This window comes from Quercus suber, unplaced genomic scaffold, assembly GCF_002906115.3.
Source record: "Quercus suber isolate HL8 unplaced genomic scaffold, Cork oak 2.0 scaffold_433, whole genome shotgun sequence".
Lineage (NCBI taxonomy): Eukaryota > Viridiplantae > Streptophyta > Magnoliopsida > Fagales > Fagaceae > Quercus > Quercus suber.
In genome coordinates this window covers 536,691-556,071 of record NW_027069884.1, presented here as the reverse complement: position 1 = coordinate 556,071, position 19,381 = coordinate 536,691, and the positions used below count along the sequence as shown (strand labels likewise).

Here is a 19,381-nt window from a genome sequence, read left to right as displayed (position 1 = left end):
TAGTTCACACAAACCTTAGTAAATTACTATTGTTGTTTAGTAATTAATGTTGTTTGCCTTTAAAGAGTTATATTAATACTAATCTTTGGGTTTTTTTTAATATATTAATATTTATATTTTTTTTCTACTCAATTTAATAATAATAATAATAAAATTTGTCAAACCCATGGGTTCAACCCAACCCAACTCGACCCATGTGGGTTGGGTTGGACTTATATGATGGGTTGGGTTGGGTCGGGTCAAATTTTTTTGACCCACCATGGTAGGTTGGGTCAAAAAATTCCCTCAACTCGACCCATGCACACCCCTAGTTTGCCTATTTAAAAATAATATGCTATTTGAAAAGAATGCGCCTGATCCAAAATACAAGGTTGGGTTTATAATAGGAATGGAAATAGCTAGAAAAAATAAATAAATAAAACTTTATTTTTTTCAAAACAGTATGAAAGTAATTTCAAAAAAATAAAATGTGAAACTAGTATGTGTTTAGCTCCCACTTTTAAGTACAAATTTCTAAGTACTTAAAACAAACAAAAACATTGATTTTTGGGAGACTATTTCAAGTTTGAGATATTTAAAAAAAAAGCAAAAAAAAAATATTTTACAGGAAGTAACATATATAGATTATTATTATTATTTGGATAATGATAAACTTTAAAATTGATAATGATAACATATATTTTACAGTAAGTAACATATATAGAACTAATGTACCATTCTTTCTTCCTTTTTATTTTTGGATAGTGATATGGTTAACATTTGAAACGTGAGAGTTTTTTTGTGATAAAAATAAGCTCCTTAATTTAAGAGATAAAAAAGTTTGGGCAAATCTGTGGAGCTCATTGTTTTCAATTTATTTACAACTATACCACTAAAAAATTTCTGTATCTTAAAAACATCCTCTTAATTGTTTTCAAAATCTTGTTTTGAACCTAGAAAATAGGAACTAATTTTTTGAATATTGTATTTAGAATGCATTAGCCAAACAAAAGATTCAAGTGTGGGATCCACTATTTTATGGCTTCCAAAACAAAATATTGTATTTAAATCTGATGATGCGATGAAAATCAGTAGTTTGAATGCTCCAGGCCTCAAAGATCTAACCACTTTTTGGAAGGTCTGAAAAGGAAAACACACGGTTAAAAGTGACCGAGGCGCACAGGCCAAAAACCATCCGATGCTTAAGTTAGTTTCTCTTAAATTTTGGAATTCCAACTTTTTGGGAATCGTGAAAAACTTACTTTCATTTGATGTAAATGAGCGTTTATATAGTGCACACTTGAAGCGGTTACTTGTCTAGTAACTTCCCCTATTTTTGAGGAGTTCCGAAGATTCAGGATTAACTTTCACAACCGCTATGGAAGTTAGACTATTTGATCTTATCTTCCATAACCGTTATTGGAAGTTAAGTACTTAGTAAGAAGTTGTGGCAATGAACCTCAATTTTCACTCATGCCTTGAGATAGGAACGTGTGGTCCAATTCATTGACTCTTATAGAGAAACACACTTGGAATTTCCTAAGTGTCTGGGATCATCTAAATGTTTTCTTAATGGACAAGCCTCAAATGCATGGACAACCAGTTCTATAAAGGAGGTCCATTCTTGCCTTCTTAACATGGACGACTCTCATTGACGAGATCGGAGTTGGCTTAATTCTTAGTTCACCATCAAAATCCTCTTACCAAACAAGCCCTAAATATTTTAAATATCAAAATCAATTATATTTTAGGGCATGTTTGGTAAAAGTATTTAAATAAAGTTTTTTGTTTTGCAATCTATAAAATGGTGAGTCCCGCACTTGAATCTATTGTTTGGCCGATGTTCTCTAAATACAGTTTTTAGAAAATTGTATCCTATTTTCCTTATTCAGAACATGATTTTGAAAACAACTGAGATGATGTTTTTATGATACAAAAAATGTTTTTAACCGAATAGTTGTAAAAAAAAAATTGAAAACAGTGGAACCCACAAATTTATCCAAATTCTGCTATCTTTTAATTAATTTATCTTTATCATAAAAAAAGTCTCACACTTCAAATTTGAAACTTATCATTATATATATATATATAATATATATAAATAAAAGGTACATAAGCTCTATGCCCCTTATCATTATTAAAAAAAAAAATAATAATAATCTACAAATTCTACAATGTTTTGAATTTAATTCAAAAGCATCCTAAAAGTAATCTACAGATTTTATATTAAAAATTGTTTGGGACAAATCTATGGACCCCACATATTTGTATTTTAAATAAAAATATACACCCTTCTAAAACTGTTTTCATTAAATAACGTAAATGGTAAGTTAGGAAATTTACTTATTGACTTTTCAAAGAATAATATTCCATCTATTACATTTTGATATTTTTAAAAAATCCAAAATTTTAAAGAAACGTCATTTAATGAATTGTCATTTATATAAAAGGGTACAAATTACCTATACTAACCTCTTTAATTTAAACTTTAGTGAAATATGGGTATTGAGTTTTTAAGTAAAATAAAATTGGTATATTAGGAAATTTATTTATTAACTTTTCAAATGGGATTTTATCTTGTGACATCCCAAAAATAGATTAGAGTTCTAACAATTTGGGACAAAGGAGTACATTTTAAGATATCTCAAAATGAAATAGAAGACTATACATTTTAACATGTCAATTTTAAGAGTGGAATGGCATGTTGTTGTTGTTGTTGATTTTTTTTTTTTTTTTTTTTTGGTTTTGATATTAACTACAAATTGAATTAAACAAATGGATCACAATATGAAATTTGCAGCATATTGTGCATTTGTTTTCAACAAGGCATGCATGATGACTACCTAATGTTAAAAATATTATAAATATTATTACATAACCTTTACAAACTTATGTGGCAATAAATTTGATTAGTAAATTCTAAAAATATAAAATGAATGTTTGGCTTACTTTTTTGTGATAGGTAATACATCAATTTGTAAAGGAGATATAGTAAAAGTTATAGTATTCCTAGTATCACTCTTATGGCAATTTATGCGTCTATTGAGGAATCGAGTGGATGATGCATTGCACTTATCACACATTAAACTACACATAAAGAATAGTGATTAAGAAATTTATTAATCTTGAGCCAGTTTTCTAATGCTTTCTGTTTGTGAACTAATGCATGCACATGAAGAAGTCCACTATACCAGCATGAGGCGTCACATGATTAGGCCCCAATCCTAACTGTATATATAGAAGAGTACAAAAACCCAATTCACTTTTGCACATGATGGATGAACTAAACAACGAATTATAAGAATGAAGGACGAGAATAATTTGCCAATCAAAATAATACTTTTTTTTTTTTAATGACCTAGAATGAATAAAAAAAATTCAGGGTTAGATAGATTATTGCCTATTAGGTAAACTAGTTAATTAGTTTATCTATATATGAAAGAGATTTAACAAGAGCTTCAAATGAAAATTTTCTGAGATGGCAAGACAGTGGCTAAAGCCGCGTGCGGCTACCGGTTTTGCAGTGAGATGTATTCACCAGTAGCCGCAGTATCTTGAGTCTTGAGTCCCTCCCTGTTTTTTATTTTTATTTTCCAGAAACGTAGAATGAGAAAACGACACGTCGCCAACATGCCAACATTACCACATGTCTGTCGGACTTGTCAAGGCAATGCAGCTCTTCCCTAGCTTGACTTGAAATCTTCAAAGACTTGGGTCAACCTACAATGCACTGCCGAAAGCAATACAAGCTGAGTTAACTTCAATTTTATATTTATTTTTTCTAAGTCTTTCTAGTACGTATCTATTTAGTTCAATTTATTTTCTTATTTTTGTGAAAATGTATTATTTGAAAATGTTTTATATCTGAAAAAATAAAAAATAATGAGGTTTTAAAGAGTTGAAAAAGTACAAACAGTTCGAAGAAATGGATTCTTTATCATAAATCACGCTAGGGATGTACTTCATTTCTTTCATTATTTTCTATGTATTTTGTAGCTGGACAATAAGATTATTGTTGAATATGGATAGCAGCTGGGCGGCCGGCCAACCCTTAATTTATAATTTTATGTATACATTTGAAGCTTGAACCCAAATCATTCTGTACGGCTAAGTAATAGGCACATGCAAATTCGATTTAGGTCAAAACACCTTTGAATGTAGGGGGCTTTTAAGTTTAAACTTTAAAGTAAAAAGATTTTGAAAAAGAATTTGACCTTTCAAACGCCAAAATGGTATTTCTTTTCGCCTGAGACATTCATTTTAAAATGAGAGTAGGGGTGGCGCCAATCAGAAGTTTATATGGGATCTAAAAGTTAAAAGATCTCTTAGGTGGGATGAGGTGAGGAAGAATAAAATCTTGATTAAGTCTTACATCGCCTAAATATATGGAATGTGTCTTAGACTCTAATTGATATGAGACCCTTTAAAATTGTAGGGTAACACAAAGTAAAAAAATTATGCTAATGACAAGCTGAGTGTGATAGAATAGTATCAAAACGGATTCCGAAATAATGTGGGTTGGTAGGTAAGTACCACACAGGAACATTTGGCCCTTGATGGGCTAGATTGTGGGACCCAAAAGACCAAAAAACCTCTTAAGTGAGATAAGGTAAAGAAGAACCAAATTTTGACTAGTCTCACATCACTTAGGTAAATGGAGATCTTATGCTTTTATCTAGAATGCCTTCGACTCTACTTGGTATGAGACTTTTTAAGTTTTAAAACTGTGAGGGACAACTCAAAGCAAACAATATCATGTCAATAATGAGTTCGAATGTAACATTATATTTCAAAATCTACTTCTTTTTGCCTAATTTATGCTGAGTTATGTTATGTTATTATTTACTTTCTAAAATTTTCATTTTCTCTGTTTAGAATAACACATTTTGTGTAATTAAGAGTGAAAGGGGACATAAATCTATCATATTAAATAATAAAAATGGAAACTCAACAAAGGATGAATTAACACTAGTTTTGTTTCAAATGTCTCACATTAGATTTTAAACTCATTCTTGTTTAATTTGTGTAAAAAGTCTTTCCAGTTTCAAAATATTTTCAATCTATTTAAATTATTTAAAATTCCATTTAAACTACTTACAACCCATTTGAAACTAATCCAATTTTTCTTAGAACTCCAAAACTTAATATTAATTCAAACACAAAATTTGATGAAAAATTTATTGATGATATGATATCATGTTAATAGGGTAGATGTTATTTTTAAATATTTTTCATATACTAATGAGAAGATTCCTTGTTTGGGTTTCATCATTTTGCGTACTAAAATATCCTCACACAAATATTTAAACTCTCTAAAGTGCCCCTATCTTTTAGTTAGATAATTTTAAATTTAAAAACACAAACACGTTAAAAAAGAGTAATTTACTATTTTTTAAAAAGTTCCTAAGTTTTAAACTTTCAAACTTTTATAAACTCTCACGTAGTAAAAAATCCTAAGAATTAGGACACTAACACTATCTTTATCTCACTTTTAAATATTATTTCATTAAACTCAAAAAAATAAAAAATAAAAGTCTCATTACATGCACAAAGTGTGCGTGATGAGGCTAGTTTTTTCTTAATGGATTAATATTGGTAATTTATATGTAGATCTTGTGGTTATTTCTTAAGTTTCCATTACCAATATATATTTATTGAGAAATAATTTCAATTCAATTTATTTAACATAGTAATTAATGTTCTTTAAAAAAATCAAAATTTAAATCTCTCATTCAAAATTATTAAAATTCTTTAGTTATAATATATAATATTTGGACTACTTTCTAAAAAACCATGAATAATTTTAATACTTGATTGCATTCATGCATGTATAGGGATTACAAACTAGTATATTTACTAATACAAATGATATTTAATGTGAAGTGAAACCGGTCAATTTTATTTCCTAACAGAATATACCACACACAAAAAATGTGAAGTTTACTGTAACAACATTCTTATTATTGGTTATGTACAAAGTTCTTCAATGGTATTCTATAACTTAGTATTGGATTTATGGCGGTAAATGAGCCAAGCTATTTATGAATAACTCATATTTAGCTTACGAAGACACTTTTTTATGTTTTATTTAACAAATAAACCAAACTAAAGTCAAGTTTTATACATGATTTAAAAGAACCAAGCTTAAACATAAAAATGTGTCCATAACTTCCTACTCAATTTGTGTATGTGTATAATTTTTTTTTTTTTTTGTAAATGTATGTAAAATATACTTATACATAATTAAGATTGGATTGTTTGAATTTGTAAATAAGTTTATAGAATATCAAGTTATTATTTTAAATTTATTTGATAATCAATAGTTCATTTCATAGTTGCAAATATACATAATTTATAGTCATACAAGATTAATTGGTGAATCTAATTATTATAAGCTTATAGAAAAGCTAATCTATTTAATTATCTCAAACAATATAATTTCAATAATTATGTAGTTACTAATTTTCAAAATATAATTTTTGAAGATATAACAAATTATAGTAATGGTTTTACTCTATATGAGAGTAGAGAATTAAAAAAAGAAAAGAAAAAAAGAACCAAGTATAAAATGTTTCAAATAAAATTAAATAAACTAATTATAAAAGTTTATTATTCAGTTCGATTCGACTTGATTGCAACCAAGTTGAATCTCACTTTTATTCATTTACTTATCTTTTTAGGGGATTAAGTATTTGTTTGGCTTGACTTTTGTTTTGTTTTGTATATATACAACCTTTTACAGTCTTATATTTTTGCCATATTAAATTTTGTGTATCTTATTTTTCAGGAAAAAACTNACTGAGCTCACCTTAGGAATACCTGGCGAGCCAACTCGATCACCTGCAGGAAAGTTCTGTACCAAACGTGGATTCATCGAGACCGTCGATCTTAACCTCAGAACATCTACCAGCAAGCCACGTGGCAAAACTCATGCTGACGAGGTTGACGACAAGTCTGATGATGTTGTCTCCGGTGCCTGCAAAACCCCAGCTTCCAAGTAAGAGGATACTAGCTAGCTAGCTTGCACCTATATAAAATTTTAGTTCATTAAAATTAATTCAAAGAAAAAGTGTGGCATTTATTTTTTTGGCCGAAGGATTTTTACTTGTTTAGGGTAATTACTCTAACCCACTCTAAAATGTTTTGCACAATATTCATACTTAAGTGTTTTAAGTGTTCAAATTTTACATATAAGTTAAAAGAATGTAAAAATAATGTCAAAGGGTATGGACGCTTTGCGAAACAATCAAAACTTATTTGTTTATTTGTTGAAAGTTGGTTAAGTTGTATCGATGTAGTGAGGTTTTAAAAAGTAATTAAAAGAAAAAAAAAAGATTAAAACAAACATTCCTAATTAGTTAGGATGAATACAAAAGTTTTGTAGTTTAATCTTAGCACTTTGTGGCGGCCTTCCTAATTAAGACATTCAGGTTAAATTTCCTCTCTCCACTCTCAAATTATCAAGGAAAAAAAAATAGTGATGGTAAAAAGAAGATGATTTACTTTACATGTGACATGATAGTTTTATTCAAGAATAATGATAATATTTTCTAAATATAATTTGTCTATGGAAAAAAAAATCCTCCATCTAATAGGAGGGTTTTCTTTTCTTCCTTATTTAAAGTGTGAAGGAAGATTTTTACACTTTTTTAAAAAAAAAAAATTAGAGAACTGAATCATATTACTGAACCATAACTCTCAAGACTAATTTTAAAGACACTCCTTACGTATAACTTAGTATTGTTACACCGGCTTTTACCAAGGTTTTAGAACGCTTTAAGCTCTTCTATAAATTTATGTTTAGGTTTTTTAAAAGATTTGTTTTTTTTTTTTTCTAGGCAATTGATTGAGTTAAGAAGGTAAGCGGGAACTTCTAGATCCGCCCGATCGATGAATATTTTATGTTCAAAAGCACATGAGTTTTGCATATATACAATTATGATTTTAGATGCTGTTTTATATGTAAATGAAAGATCATCAAAGATGATAGAGTAGCCTAAAACGCTCGCTCTGTAAGGCCATCTGCTAATACATGATAAGCGGCTATAGTTGCTTTGCGTTAAATAGGGTATATGCATGCTAGCTACTAAAGTCTTCATGCATGTTATTCAACATTGTGAAAATTTTGTGTGATTAATTTGTACAAATATACACATAATTTCTCATTCTGGTATCCAAGGACCCAAGTGGTTGGATGGCCACCAGTGAGATCGTACAGAAAGAAGGCGTTGAAGAGCTGCAAGTACGTGAAAGTAGCCGTAGATGGAGCACCGTATCTGCGTAAAGTGGACCTGGAGACATACAATAGCTATCAAGAGCTATTGATGGCCTTAGAGAAAATGTTCACTTGCTTCAAAATTCGTGGTGAGTATATTAATTATACTATATGTGCTACTTATAATATGTAGTATTTGTTGGAGTTGGAGTTTGTCATTATGGGACAAGATATTAATTATTACCATTAATAAAAAATGAATAGTATTATTTTTTTTAAAAATAATCAAAATGTTAAGAGATAAAACTTAAATACAATTAGTAAATTTCTCTATTAAGTTTAAACACTACTTTGTATCGACTAATAAGAAATGAATAGCATTATTTTTTTTTATAAAAGACAATCAAATTCAACATAGCAAGTATATGAATTCAATTGGAACCAAATATATGAGTTATTGTATCTAAATTTTACCTAATGATAAAATAATACTAGTGATTAAGATAACAGCAATAGTTGAAAGCAGATTAGCGAATATGGTGGGTGGAAGAGTTGAAAGTGAATTGATTGAGAATGAATGTACCGACAAGGGGCCCAAACTTCCAAGCTTTGCTATCATCACAATCACATTCACATTCACAGACACAGACAAAGCCACAGTACACGCATCTACATGGATTCATCCCCTAATCCACACCCCCACGTGGCCTCGTCTTATAGGCCTTCCAACCCCTTATATGTCCCCCGACACCCATCCACACGTTCACGCATTCACAAGCAAAAACCACACAATCACAAAAACTTGATAGTACTAAACTACTACTATTATCATATACTAGGATTTATTCATAGTTTCATACCCCAACTTGTGATTGGTCCCACCAAACCCTACACTATGCCACTGGACACACTCTCGGATTCGCCGCAGTCTGACGTCACCTCCGCCATGACCTTCAAGGACACTGAGCTCACCTTAGGAATACCTGGCGAGCCAACTCGATCACCTGCAGGAAAGTTCTGTACCAAACGTGGATTCATCGAGACCGTCGATCTTAACCTCAGAACATCTACCAGCAAGCCACGTGGCAAAACTCATGCTGACGAGGTTGACGACAAGTCTGATGATGTTGTCTCCGGTGCCTGCAAAACCCCAGCTTCCAAGTAAGAGGATACTAGCTAGCTAGCTTGCACCTATATAAAATTTTAGTTCATTAAAATTAATTCAAAGAAAAAGTGTGGCATTTATTTTTTTGGCCGAAGGATTTTTACTTGTTTAGGGTAATTACTCTAACCGACTCTAAAATGTTTTGCACAATATCCATACTTAAGTGTTCAAAATTTACATATAATTTAAAAGAATGTAAAAATGATGTCAAAGGGAATGGACGCTTTGGGAAACAATCAAAACTTGTTTGTTTATTTGTTGAAAGTTGGTTAAGTTGTTTCGATGTAGTGAGGTTTTAAAAAGTAATTAAAAGAAAAAAAAAATTAAAACAAACATTCCTAATTAGTTAGGATGAATACAAAAGTTTTGTAGTTTAATCTTAGCACTTTGTGGCGGCCTTTCTAACTAAGACATTCAGGTTAAATTTCCTTTCTCCACTCTCAAATTATCAAGGAAAAAAAAAATAGTGATGGTAAAAAGAAGATGATTTACTTTACATGTGAAATGATAATTTTATTCAAGAATAATGATAATATTTTCTAAATATAATTTGTCTATGGAAAAAAAAAATCCTCCATCTAATAGGAGGGTTTTCTTTTCTTCCTTATTTAAAGTGTGAAGGAAGATTTTTACACTTTTTTTTTTTTTTTTTTTAGCTCTTCTATAAATTTATGTTTAGGTTTTTTAAAAGATTTGTTTTTTTTTTTTTCTAGGCAATTGATTGAGTTAAGAAGGTAAGCGGGAACTTCTAGATCCGCCCGATCGATGAATATTTTATGTTCAAAAGCACATGAGTTTTGCATATATACAAATATGATTTTAGATGCTGTTTTATATGTAAATGAAAGATCATCAAAGATGATAGAGTAGCCTAAAACGCTCGCTCTTTAAGGCCATCTGCTAATACATGATAAGCGGCTATAGTTGCTTTGCGTTAAATAGGGTATATGCATGCTAGCTACTGAAGTCTTCATGCATGTTATTCAACATTGTGAAACTTTTGTGTGATTAATTTGTACAAATATACACATAATTTCTCATTGTGGTATCCAAGGACCCAAGTGGTTGGATGGCCACCAGTGAGATCGTACAGAAAGAAGGCGTTGAAGAGCTGCAAGTACGTGAAAGTAGCCGTAGATGGAGCACCGTATCTGCGTAAAGTGGACCTGGAGACATACAATAGCTATCAAGAGCTATTGATGGCCTTAGAGAAAATGTTCACTTGCTTCAAAATTCGTGGTGAGTATATTAATTATACTATATGTGCTACTTATAATATGTAGTATTTGTTGGAGTTGGAGTTTGTCATTATGGGACAAGATATTAATTATTACCATTTGACATTTTGAGTCATATAACTATATAATAAGAGGTAGTTTAATCATTTGTGCTTAAATTCTTATTCATTTTGGTGCTATTATATATAGGTAATTATTTGGGTGAGAGCAAGGTTATCGATCCAATGAAGGAAATGGAATATGTGCCAACCTACGAAGATAAGGATGGTGACTGGATGTTAGTTGGAGACGTTCCTTGGAAGTAAGTCATCACTAAATATAATTAACCTAACCTTTAATTAAGTGACTAGTAATCATGAGAAGAATAAAGTTTCCAGGTTGAAGAGACTTATAAAACCATACATATTTATTATTTGGATTTTATTAACGGATGCTCTAAGGACATATGTTAGTAAATCATTTTTAAAAAAAATTATGAAAAAATGAAAAAGTAACTAATTGTTTTGATAGTTTTTTCAATTTTTCATAAAAGGTTTCTTAAAATAGATGATTATTAATGTATGCTCTAAGAATATACATTATTATTTTGAGTTTTACTTATCTCCAGTACTTTTTTAATTGGAGATCTCCTTTTATTTTAAATATACGATAACAAGTGATAATGAGTTCTAATTATTACATTTTATTTAGTTAGTGGATGATGTGGCAGTTTCTCATTAAAATAAAATGAAATTTCAGTTAAAATTACTGAAGTAAGTCAAAACCTATTATTTTAACAAGTCATATACTTGATTAAATGGGTCATGTGACCAAAAATACATGTGAATAGTTTTATCAATTGTTATGTAATGGGTTAAAAGAATTTTCTACAAACCCGTTATATATGAGGTAAGATCTCTCTCATTGAATCCTCAAATTTCTTCTAACTTTTATTTAGATGTAAAATATGTGACATTTAAAACTTAACTAAATGAAAAATGTCACACATCCAACTAAAGATATGAAGGAGTTACAGGATTCAATTGGAGACGATCATTTTCCAACTTTATGCTTGTAGGAATAGAGTTTTTGTAAAGAAAATGCTAGAATTATTAATAATTTTACCATAAAATACTTTGATTTTAATTTGTGTTTAGAAATTGGTGCATCAATTTGAATATTATACAGTTATACTAACTCCATTCGAACAATATGTTTTTTTAGAAGAAAAACAAAATTGGATAATTTTGTGGGAGTTGGGACATGGAAACTTAGGAACTTTCGTTTATGTGTCCTTTTCTAGAGCATTGTCAGTTTGAGAAATTCGGGACTGCATACCAAATCTTCCCTTGTGTTGTGTCTTGTGTTATCTCAATTTGGTCTCTGCAAGTAGCATCTTCCTTAAAGTTTAAAGACGAATTTCTATTTCCAGCAATTCACTCATTTTAAGGATTTAAGGCTACCATTAAGCATAATAAATATTAATTAGATTTTTTTAATTTTTTTTTTTTTGTACAAGATAGAATTTCTACTCTAGCCTAATTTAAGTCTATAAGTGTGTGAAACTTCCTCTTAAAAACTTGAACCATGGCCCTTGCCCCCACACCCCACAAGCATCTAATAAATATTAATTAGATTAAACTAATTTAACTGGTACTATTTCTCTTAGGTGGCCTCAGATCTGTAATTGTAGGATATTGAAAGAAACTGGTCTTCTTAATTTAATTTAAATTAATATGATTTACTTCCCATTTTGAATGGCAGAATGTTCATAGAATCATGCAAGCGTATTCGCTTGATGAAAAGCTCAGAGGCTGTTGGGTTAGGTAATACATATTTTAAGTACTTAAAAAGAATTAATTCATCTAATTTTCTCCATATTTAATTAATACATCTCTTTTATTGAACATTTATTTTCCTAATTGATGATTATGCAGCGCCTAGAACTCCTCCAAGATGTAAAACCACGACTTGAAAACCAAGAAATTAGAGTCTCCTTGAATGGTAGAAGCTTGCTTAGGGATCAGTCCGATGGAGAGTAGATAAATAAGAATGATTACTTTTTTTCTTTTTCTTTTTTGATAGGAATAAGAATGATTACTGTTTGTATTATTTTCCCTTTCTGGTCTAATTTGGTTGATGATACCTTCATGTAACATATTATTGTTAGTCTTGTAAACTTTTGCTGACATTACTACTTCTTGTGACTTGTTAGTGATTGTAATCGTGCCATTTGAAATATTATTAGACTATTAATTATTGTTAGAATATTAATTAAGAAATTTAATTAATTATTTTCTATTAATTTAATTTTTTGGACAAGTGGTATTTTATTACTATGATTTATGACGTTAGAGTAAGTTATAAAGGGCTCGAATCTTTCTCCATTTTACATTTGTTAAATAATTTAAATTTTGTAATAAGTGATAATTTATTAATAATTAGGCTCATAGAGTCCTAGTAATGTTCGCTAACTACCTTTCCTGGCAAAATAACATCTTGATATACGGGATGTGATTTTTTAACACGATTCTAAGATTGTTTCTAATGCGCTCTTGGATTCCTGCACTCCACTAGTTGCTGTATGCCTGATCCAATATCTTAAACAGGTATGTTAGAAATTTCAAGGTTTCGGGTCAATCCAAGTATCACATGTGGAGCGGCAAGGAAATAAACTAACACATGTACATCTTGGCGAAATATACTGAGAAAGTAGATAGTTTTGTAATTAAGATAGAAAAAATCCATCCCCATTGAGTTGGCTGTAAGTCTATAACTCAATACGTACTGAATTTATATTTTTCTTAATAAAGTTACACTCTTTTCATAAAAATAAAAAAAATAAAATAAAATAAAAAAACACCATCTTTACCATGAAGTCATGAACCATTTATGCTATATACATCGGTTTTACACAGGCCTTCATGCTGAAATTAAATAACACTAGTTTGTGGTTCCTAAAAAAAATAACACTAGTTTGCTGCAAAATGGAGGACTTTGTCCAAATAGCAAAATCTCAGAACGTACATACACCACCACTCTTTTATCCATCAGGCGAAAGAAAATTGTGTTAAGTTATAAATTTATGCGAAATTGCTTGGCTGAACAGTAGAGTACGTTTGGACTTTGTAATCAATGAAAGTTGATTGATGGATTTGTTTGTGGAGCTGAGTTGTACGTCATGCTACGCAGGCAAGTTCTATGCTTCACACTTGACGATAATCACGATGAGAAGCAACTTAACCTCTAACTGCAATCAGTACGCATTGTTTAATGCATTACAATGCATGATCAGTAAAAAGCCAGAGCATTTGATTCTCTTACCATTTATAATTAAATATAAGAGAAATATTATGTTTGTAATATTTTAATAATAAATTATATTTAATAAGTTATTATTAGTTTTAATTTAAATTCAAAACTTAAATTACATTTTTATCTGCTCATAATAATCAATAACAACTTATCACTTTTTTTTTAAGAATCCAAATTGAAAGATCAGCCAAGAAATTTATTGAAAAAAATTTAATGAACACTTTTTTTTTTAGAATCCAAACTGAAAGATCAGCCAAGAAATTTATTGAAAAAAATTTAATGAACATTAAAAAGGGCAAGGGAAGCTATATTTTCAGGCAGGACTTCTAGCCAAACCTGTAGCTCCATACCATCTTCGGCTTTTTCAGCTAGAGCATCTGCAACTTTACTAATATTGTGTTTTACATGACCAAAAAAAAAAAAAAAAAACAACAGTTGGGATGGAGGATGTGTTAAATAATGTGGCCATAAACAAATAGAGCTAACAAGCCTTCATTTATTGCTTGAATCACCAATGCTGAATCACCTTTGAAAATCACATTTTGAAGGCCTATCTCTTTGGCAAATTGGACAGCTCCACGACGTGCAAGGGCTTCCACTTCTGCTACTGTCTAAGGGAGTGGTATATGCATTGACATAGCACCAATAACCTCACCATTAGGGGTGGCAATTCATGTTTGTGTGCCAGATTCATGTTGTATCGACTAATGAGTATACAACTATATAAGTCAATATTAACCCGACATATTTATTAAAATGGTCAAGATTCCTCAACCCTAATACAATCTGTTTATTAAACGAGTTAGTTATATCGACCCATTTATCAAATTTTATCAAAGCGAAACAAAAATATACTAATTTTAGTATTAACCAAATTGATCTAAATTATGAATAACTAAAAAAATAAAAAATAAATTATTATATAAAATTTAGAACTAACGAGTAAATGCATCGCAAATAACCATTTAAAATCAAAACATATCTCAATATCACAAATAATCAATCACAATATATTAAAGAAAATAAATCACAACAACTAATAAGTTTATATACTTATAATTTGAAGGGTATATTGGTAAAATATCATTCAATTAAACGGTTCAAACGGGTTCTATAGATTAAACACTAACCCGACTCGTTTATTAAACTGGTTAGTTGTATCAACCCAAATATGACACGAACTTATTAAACCTTAACTTATAACCTGTTAATTTTGTGTAGAGTCGTGTTGTGTTCGTGGGTCGTGTCATATTGTGCCACCCCTACTCACCATCGTTATCTTGGACAACCACCCCCAAACCAATAGATTTGTTGCTCTTGAAAATGGCTCCATTGAAATTGGCCTTATAACAATGTCAATTAGGAGGACACCAATGTTGGAGAGGAGAAGACTAGGTCATGAGGTTGGGTTCCGATTCATTAGACAATCTTGGGGAAGCCAAGAGCTTAAGGAAATGCTCAGAATCAATTGTGCTTCATGAGGAAAATGTTATAATTTGTTATGAAAATATTGTAGACATATCATTTCTCTAAACAAAAGGGTTTATTAATTTATTTGTATGATTTTTCTCCCAACGCTATCTTCAACTAGCATTAAAAAGGGTTATAATTTTTAAAATTTTGGCCTCGCTTAAAATTGTAACTATATCTTATTTTTGTTTTGCATATATAATTATTGATGGGTATGGAAAAACTGGCATGGTCGTCGACGACTAGATGTAAGATCAAGGATGAATGTGTAAGTAATAATCGTCAAGTATAAGTGTGATGGTCACACCCTTGATGCGATAGTTACTCCACAAATATAAGTGCTTATGGAGTGTGAGGGGGCAAGAGCCGAGGTTTAAGTCTCCAGGAGGAAACCTTCACATACATATACACTTAGATTAGGCTAGAGTAAAATTCTATCTTGTATCAAAAAATAAAATAAAAAATAAAAAAATAATAATCGTCCATATTAAATAGACAATAAATAGCGACATTCAATGCCCACTTTAAATGTGTGGTAACCGATACAGACAAACAGTTGACTTACCATTATCCTCTATTGATGATGGTTATGAAAGCATTGAGCATTATTACCCCAATAAAGACACCGCAACCAATTCCCAAAAATGATCAGCCTAGAGAGAAGTATAAAACCGTTCCTACACCGACAAAACAAGTTATGCAATCTTAATAGTAAAATACACTTTTTATTCTTAAAAGCCATTTTTATTTCAACCACTAACTTGACCATCAAAGCTCCCATACCAGGGCACACCCCGATTGTCACTATAAGTTTTCTTTTTCTTGCAGATTTTAAAAAACCTTTTCAGAACTCTAGATTTAGGCGAGTGACCCAACTAATGATTTTTGGCATCATCAGTTAACATGGACAATAGACACCTACAAGAAGATTATGTGAAGGGTATTAGTGTATATTGCTCTAGTATTTGACTATCCATTAGATATATACATATTATATTAAAATTGAAACATAATCAGAATTCAAATTGAATCCAAATTAGCTTTTAATTATAATTTAATTTTGTGCCAAGTATCCAATTTAATTTTCTTAATTTTGGTTTCGAGTGACATATTCATAATACTCAACATGAATGGCACGATAACTACCTCACTCACTTGGATATGACCACCTTATCATCACCACCCATAAATGTTTTCGTGTGTAAGCATAGGTCACAACCAAGTTTTTTAGATAAAGAGACTAGTTTATTCTTTTGTATTTTAAATGCGTACATGTATTGTATTATTGTTTTATTATTTTTATAAACAATCTATATTGTGGGGGGTTGGTCTGTCCACAAGGCCCATGAAGCTTCGGCCTATAAAGTAACTGTGAGGAAAAGGTTAAGCTCGACACAAGAAACAATAATACAAGATTGACTAAGCATGGTAAAGGAAAAACCCCAAGCCCAATTAAGAGCTCTGGATTTCGACACAATTGTTAGGTTCTAAAAGTTTAGAACAATTGGTAAACCGTGAACATAAACTTTTCTAGATATAGATCATAAAGTCTATAAGGTATGTTAAACAATGCTCCAGGTACTACAAGTCACAATACAAGAACAAGGAAGCTGCAAGTTCAAGAAATTCAAAACTTGCCAGGTTCGACTAATCGAGAAGAAAGCTCGATTGATCGAGACAGAACAGCAAAATTTAATTAAGGCCTAACAGCTCATTAAACCCATCAAGTGATTAGGGTTTCAGATCTAATTCACATAATATTTAAAAGAAACCCTAAGACACGTTTTAAAAAGAGAGAAAATAGTGCATCTTGTGCCTTTAATTGTAGATCTAGGCTTTTTGTACCCAAAACTCTCTCAAATCCTCTATCGACAAAACTCTTTGATGAAACTCAAAATCCGATGCTAGAGAAGTTATTGCCATCACTAGACATATTAACTGATGATCTAAATATTTGAGTGGAGATCTCAAAGTCACAAACTGGAGAGTTTGTGTTGCTGATCAAAACCTATGAGTGGAGTCCTTAGAGTCACAAAGTAGAGTGTTTGTGTGCAACAAATTCATAATAGAAGAGTTTGTGGATTTGGAGTTGCGTTTGGTCACATGAGTAAGTACTACATGAGGTAACAATAGATTTAGGATTAAGTCTATTGTAAAAACTTTCATTCTATTAGTGAATTGTTGTCTTGTGGATTGTTTAAGTTAAATCTTTCCCAAGTTTTTTACTTTGAAACATGACTGTTTCATTGGTTTTCCAGGGTCATCATATCGTCGTATTCTTTACTTTTCTGCTATTTGTGATATGATTAATATTTGTTTAACCTAGATCTATTTAATTGAACTAAGTAACAACTTGGCTTTAAATTAGGTTAAACAAACTATGTTTACAAGGGTCTAAAATCTAACAACAATGGCTGCCCTCATCGTGGTCTATTGACTAGTTGATAAAGGAATGACCTTGGCATTCCAATGATATATGCAAAAGAGCCGAGGATGAGCCATTGCACAATGGAATTGTGCCCAATAAACCAACGAAAATAGCACCTGAATTCAACAACAGTCACTTCCGCATTAAATAGATGTTCTCACCTAACATAATTGCATTTATTACTGAATGATTGACCTAAACACTGTTACACACCCAATAATCCACACATCTCCCTAAAAGGTGGAGGAGACACCTGATGGAATAAGTATCTACTTATTTCCACCACTGGAATCCACTAAAGTGAGGGGCAACTAGTATAAATAGAGCCCCTCTCCAACTAGGGAGAATCAGAAAAAAGAGAGAGAAAAGCTGTCCTAGAGAGCAATTGTATTCACTTGTATTCACATAATTTAATTTGTAAGCATCAGCAAGTAAAACCTAGTACAATATTCAGATTTTTACTACTTTGTCATATCATTTTGAAGTAACCTGATTATCTTTTTTAGCTCTCCCATTGTAGAGCTAGCCTGAAGTAAATTACTAAATTAGTTGTGCCAATCAAATATAACATTTTGATTGGCACATGTATGATAACTTATGATAGACCGTTTTCTTGAATCGTTACTGTCATGGTTAATGTGAGATCACGGTGTGACTAGTAGTGTGATTCTAGGACACTAGCAGCTCCACATTGATGTTAGGGTAGTCACAGGACCACCCTGATTTGCAAAAAATGTATATATATACTTGCAAAAAAAATAAATATTTATTAAACTAACCTATTGTGATCACCCTAAAAAAAATGTTGAACACCCTAGCTTGAAAATCACAATAATTTAGGTTCAACAAAAATAAAAGTAATGCTATATCCACAACTTATTTACAATAATCTCACAACAAATTCTATTTAGTAAGTTGTTACTGATTATAATTTGGACTCAATACTAACATCACTTTTTTACCCACTAATAATAGCTTGTTATATAAGATTTGTTGTGATAATATTGTGGACATAGCATCTCTCCAAAAATAATTCTAGTCCCCATTGAACTCCCGAAACATAATCCTTAACCCCTTAAACAAAAAAGTTTAAATAACAACAATAAAAATTAACCCAAATAACAACAAAAATAACCCAAACAAAAATAACTAGATCAAACAATAACTAGTGAACAATTTATTCAACAAAAAAAACTATTCAAAAACAACAAATAAAAATTCTCAATCATTCAAATTTGGAACTTGTTCAACCCATTACTAAAAAATAATTTATAATTTCATTTTTCCTTCAAAAATGGTACCAAGAGAAATACTATGGTCGTAATTTACCATTGGAGGTGCCAATAGTTATGTTTTCTTTGGCTTTGTAATCGCATCAATTTTTCTCTCCTTAGCGACTTTGCTCATAGTTTTAGCAAATACCATTTCTCTCTCTCTCTCTCTCTCTCTCTCTCTCTCTCTCTCTCTCTCTCTCTCTCTCTCTCTCTCTCTCTCTCTCTATTATCATTTCAGACTTTCTCTCACTTTATTACTCTCATCTTATCAGTCTTTTTTTTCCCCTCTTTGTAAATAGAGATATAGTATATTTGTAA

At 30.7% G+C, this 19,381-nt stretch overlaps 2 protein-coding genes across 2 annotated transcripts; both read left to right on the top strand.

The window, feature by feature from the left end:
• The first annotated feature begins 4,490 nt into the window (after positions 1-4,490).
• Positions 4,491-8,387, top strand: LOC136062617 (auxin-responsive protein IAA17-like). Its single transcript, XM_065761877.1, has 3 exons — positions 4,491-4,504; positions 6,767-6,976; positions 8,159-8,387. Exons 1-3 carry the CDS (start codon positions 4,491-4,493, stop codon positions 8,385-8,387), a joined length of 453 nt encoding a protein of 150 aa, XP_065617949.1.
• A 563-nt stretch (positions 8,388-8,950) lies between these two features.
• Positions 8,951-12,808, top strand: LOC112027582 (auxin-responsive protein IAA1). Its single transcript, XM_065761889.1, has 5 exons — positions 8,951-9,355; positions 10,414-10,598; positions 10,787-10,898; positions 12,341-12,402; positions 12,514-12,808. The coding sequence occupies exons 1-5, from the start codon at positions 9,090-9,092 to the stop codon at positions 12,549-12,551; spliced, it is 663 nt and encodes a 220-aa protein (XP_065617961.1). The 5' UTR covers positions 8,951-9,089; the 3' UTR covers positions 12,552-12,808.
• The last annotated feature ends 6,573 nt before the right edge of the window (positions 12,809-19,381 follow it).

Excerpts from the sequence above, each read along its gene's own strand:
- LOC112027582 (XM_065761889.1), top strand. The coding sequence starts at position 9,090 with ATGCCACTGGACACACTCTCGGATTCGCCGCAGTCTGACGTCACCTCC. Across the intron at positions 10,899-12,340 it reads GTTGGAGACGTTCCTTGGAA|AATGTTCATAGAATCATGCA; the intron begins GTAAGTCATCAC and ends TTTGAATGGCAG. Across the intron at positions 12,403-12,513 it reads CTCAGAGGCTGTTGGGTTAG|CGCCTAGAACTCCTCCAAGA; the intron begins GTAATACATATT and ends ATGATTATGCAG.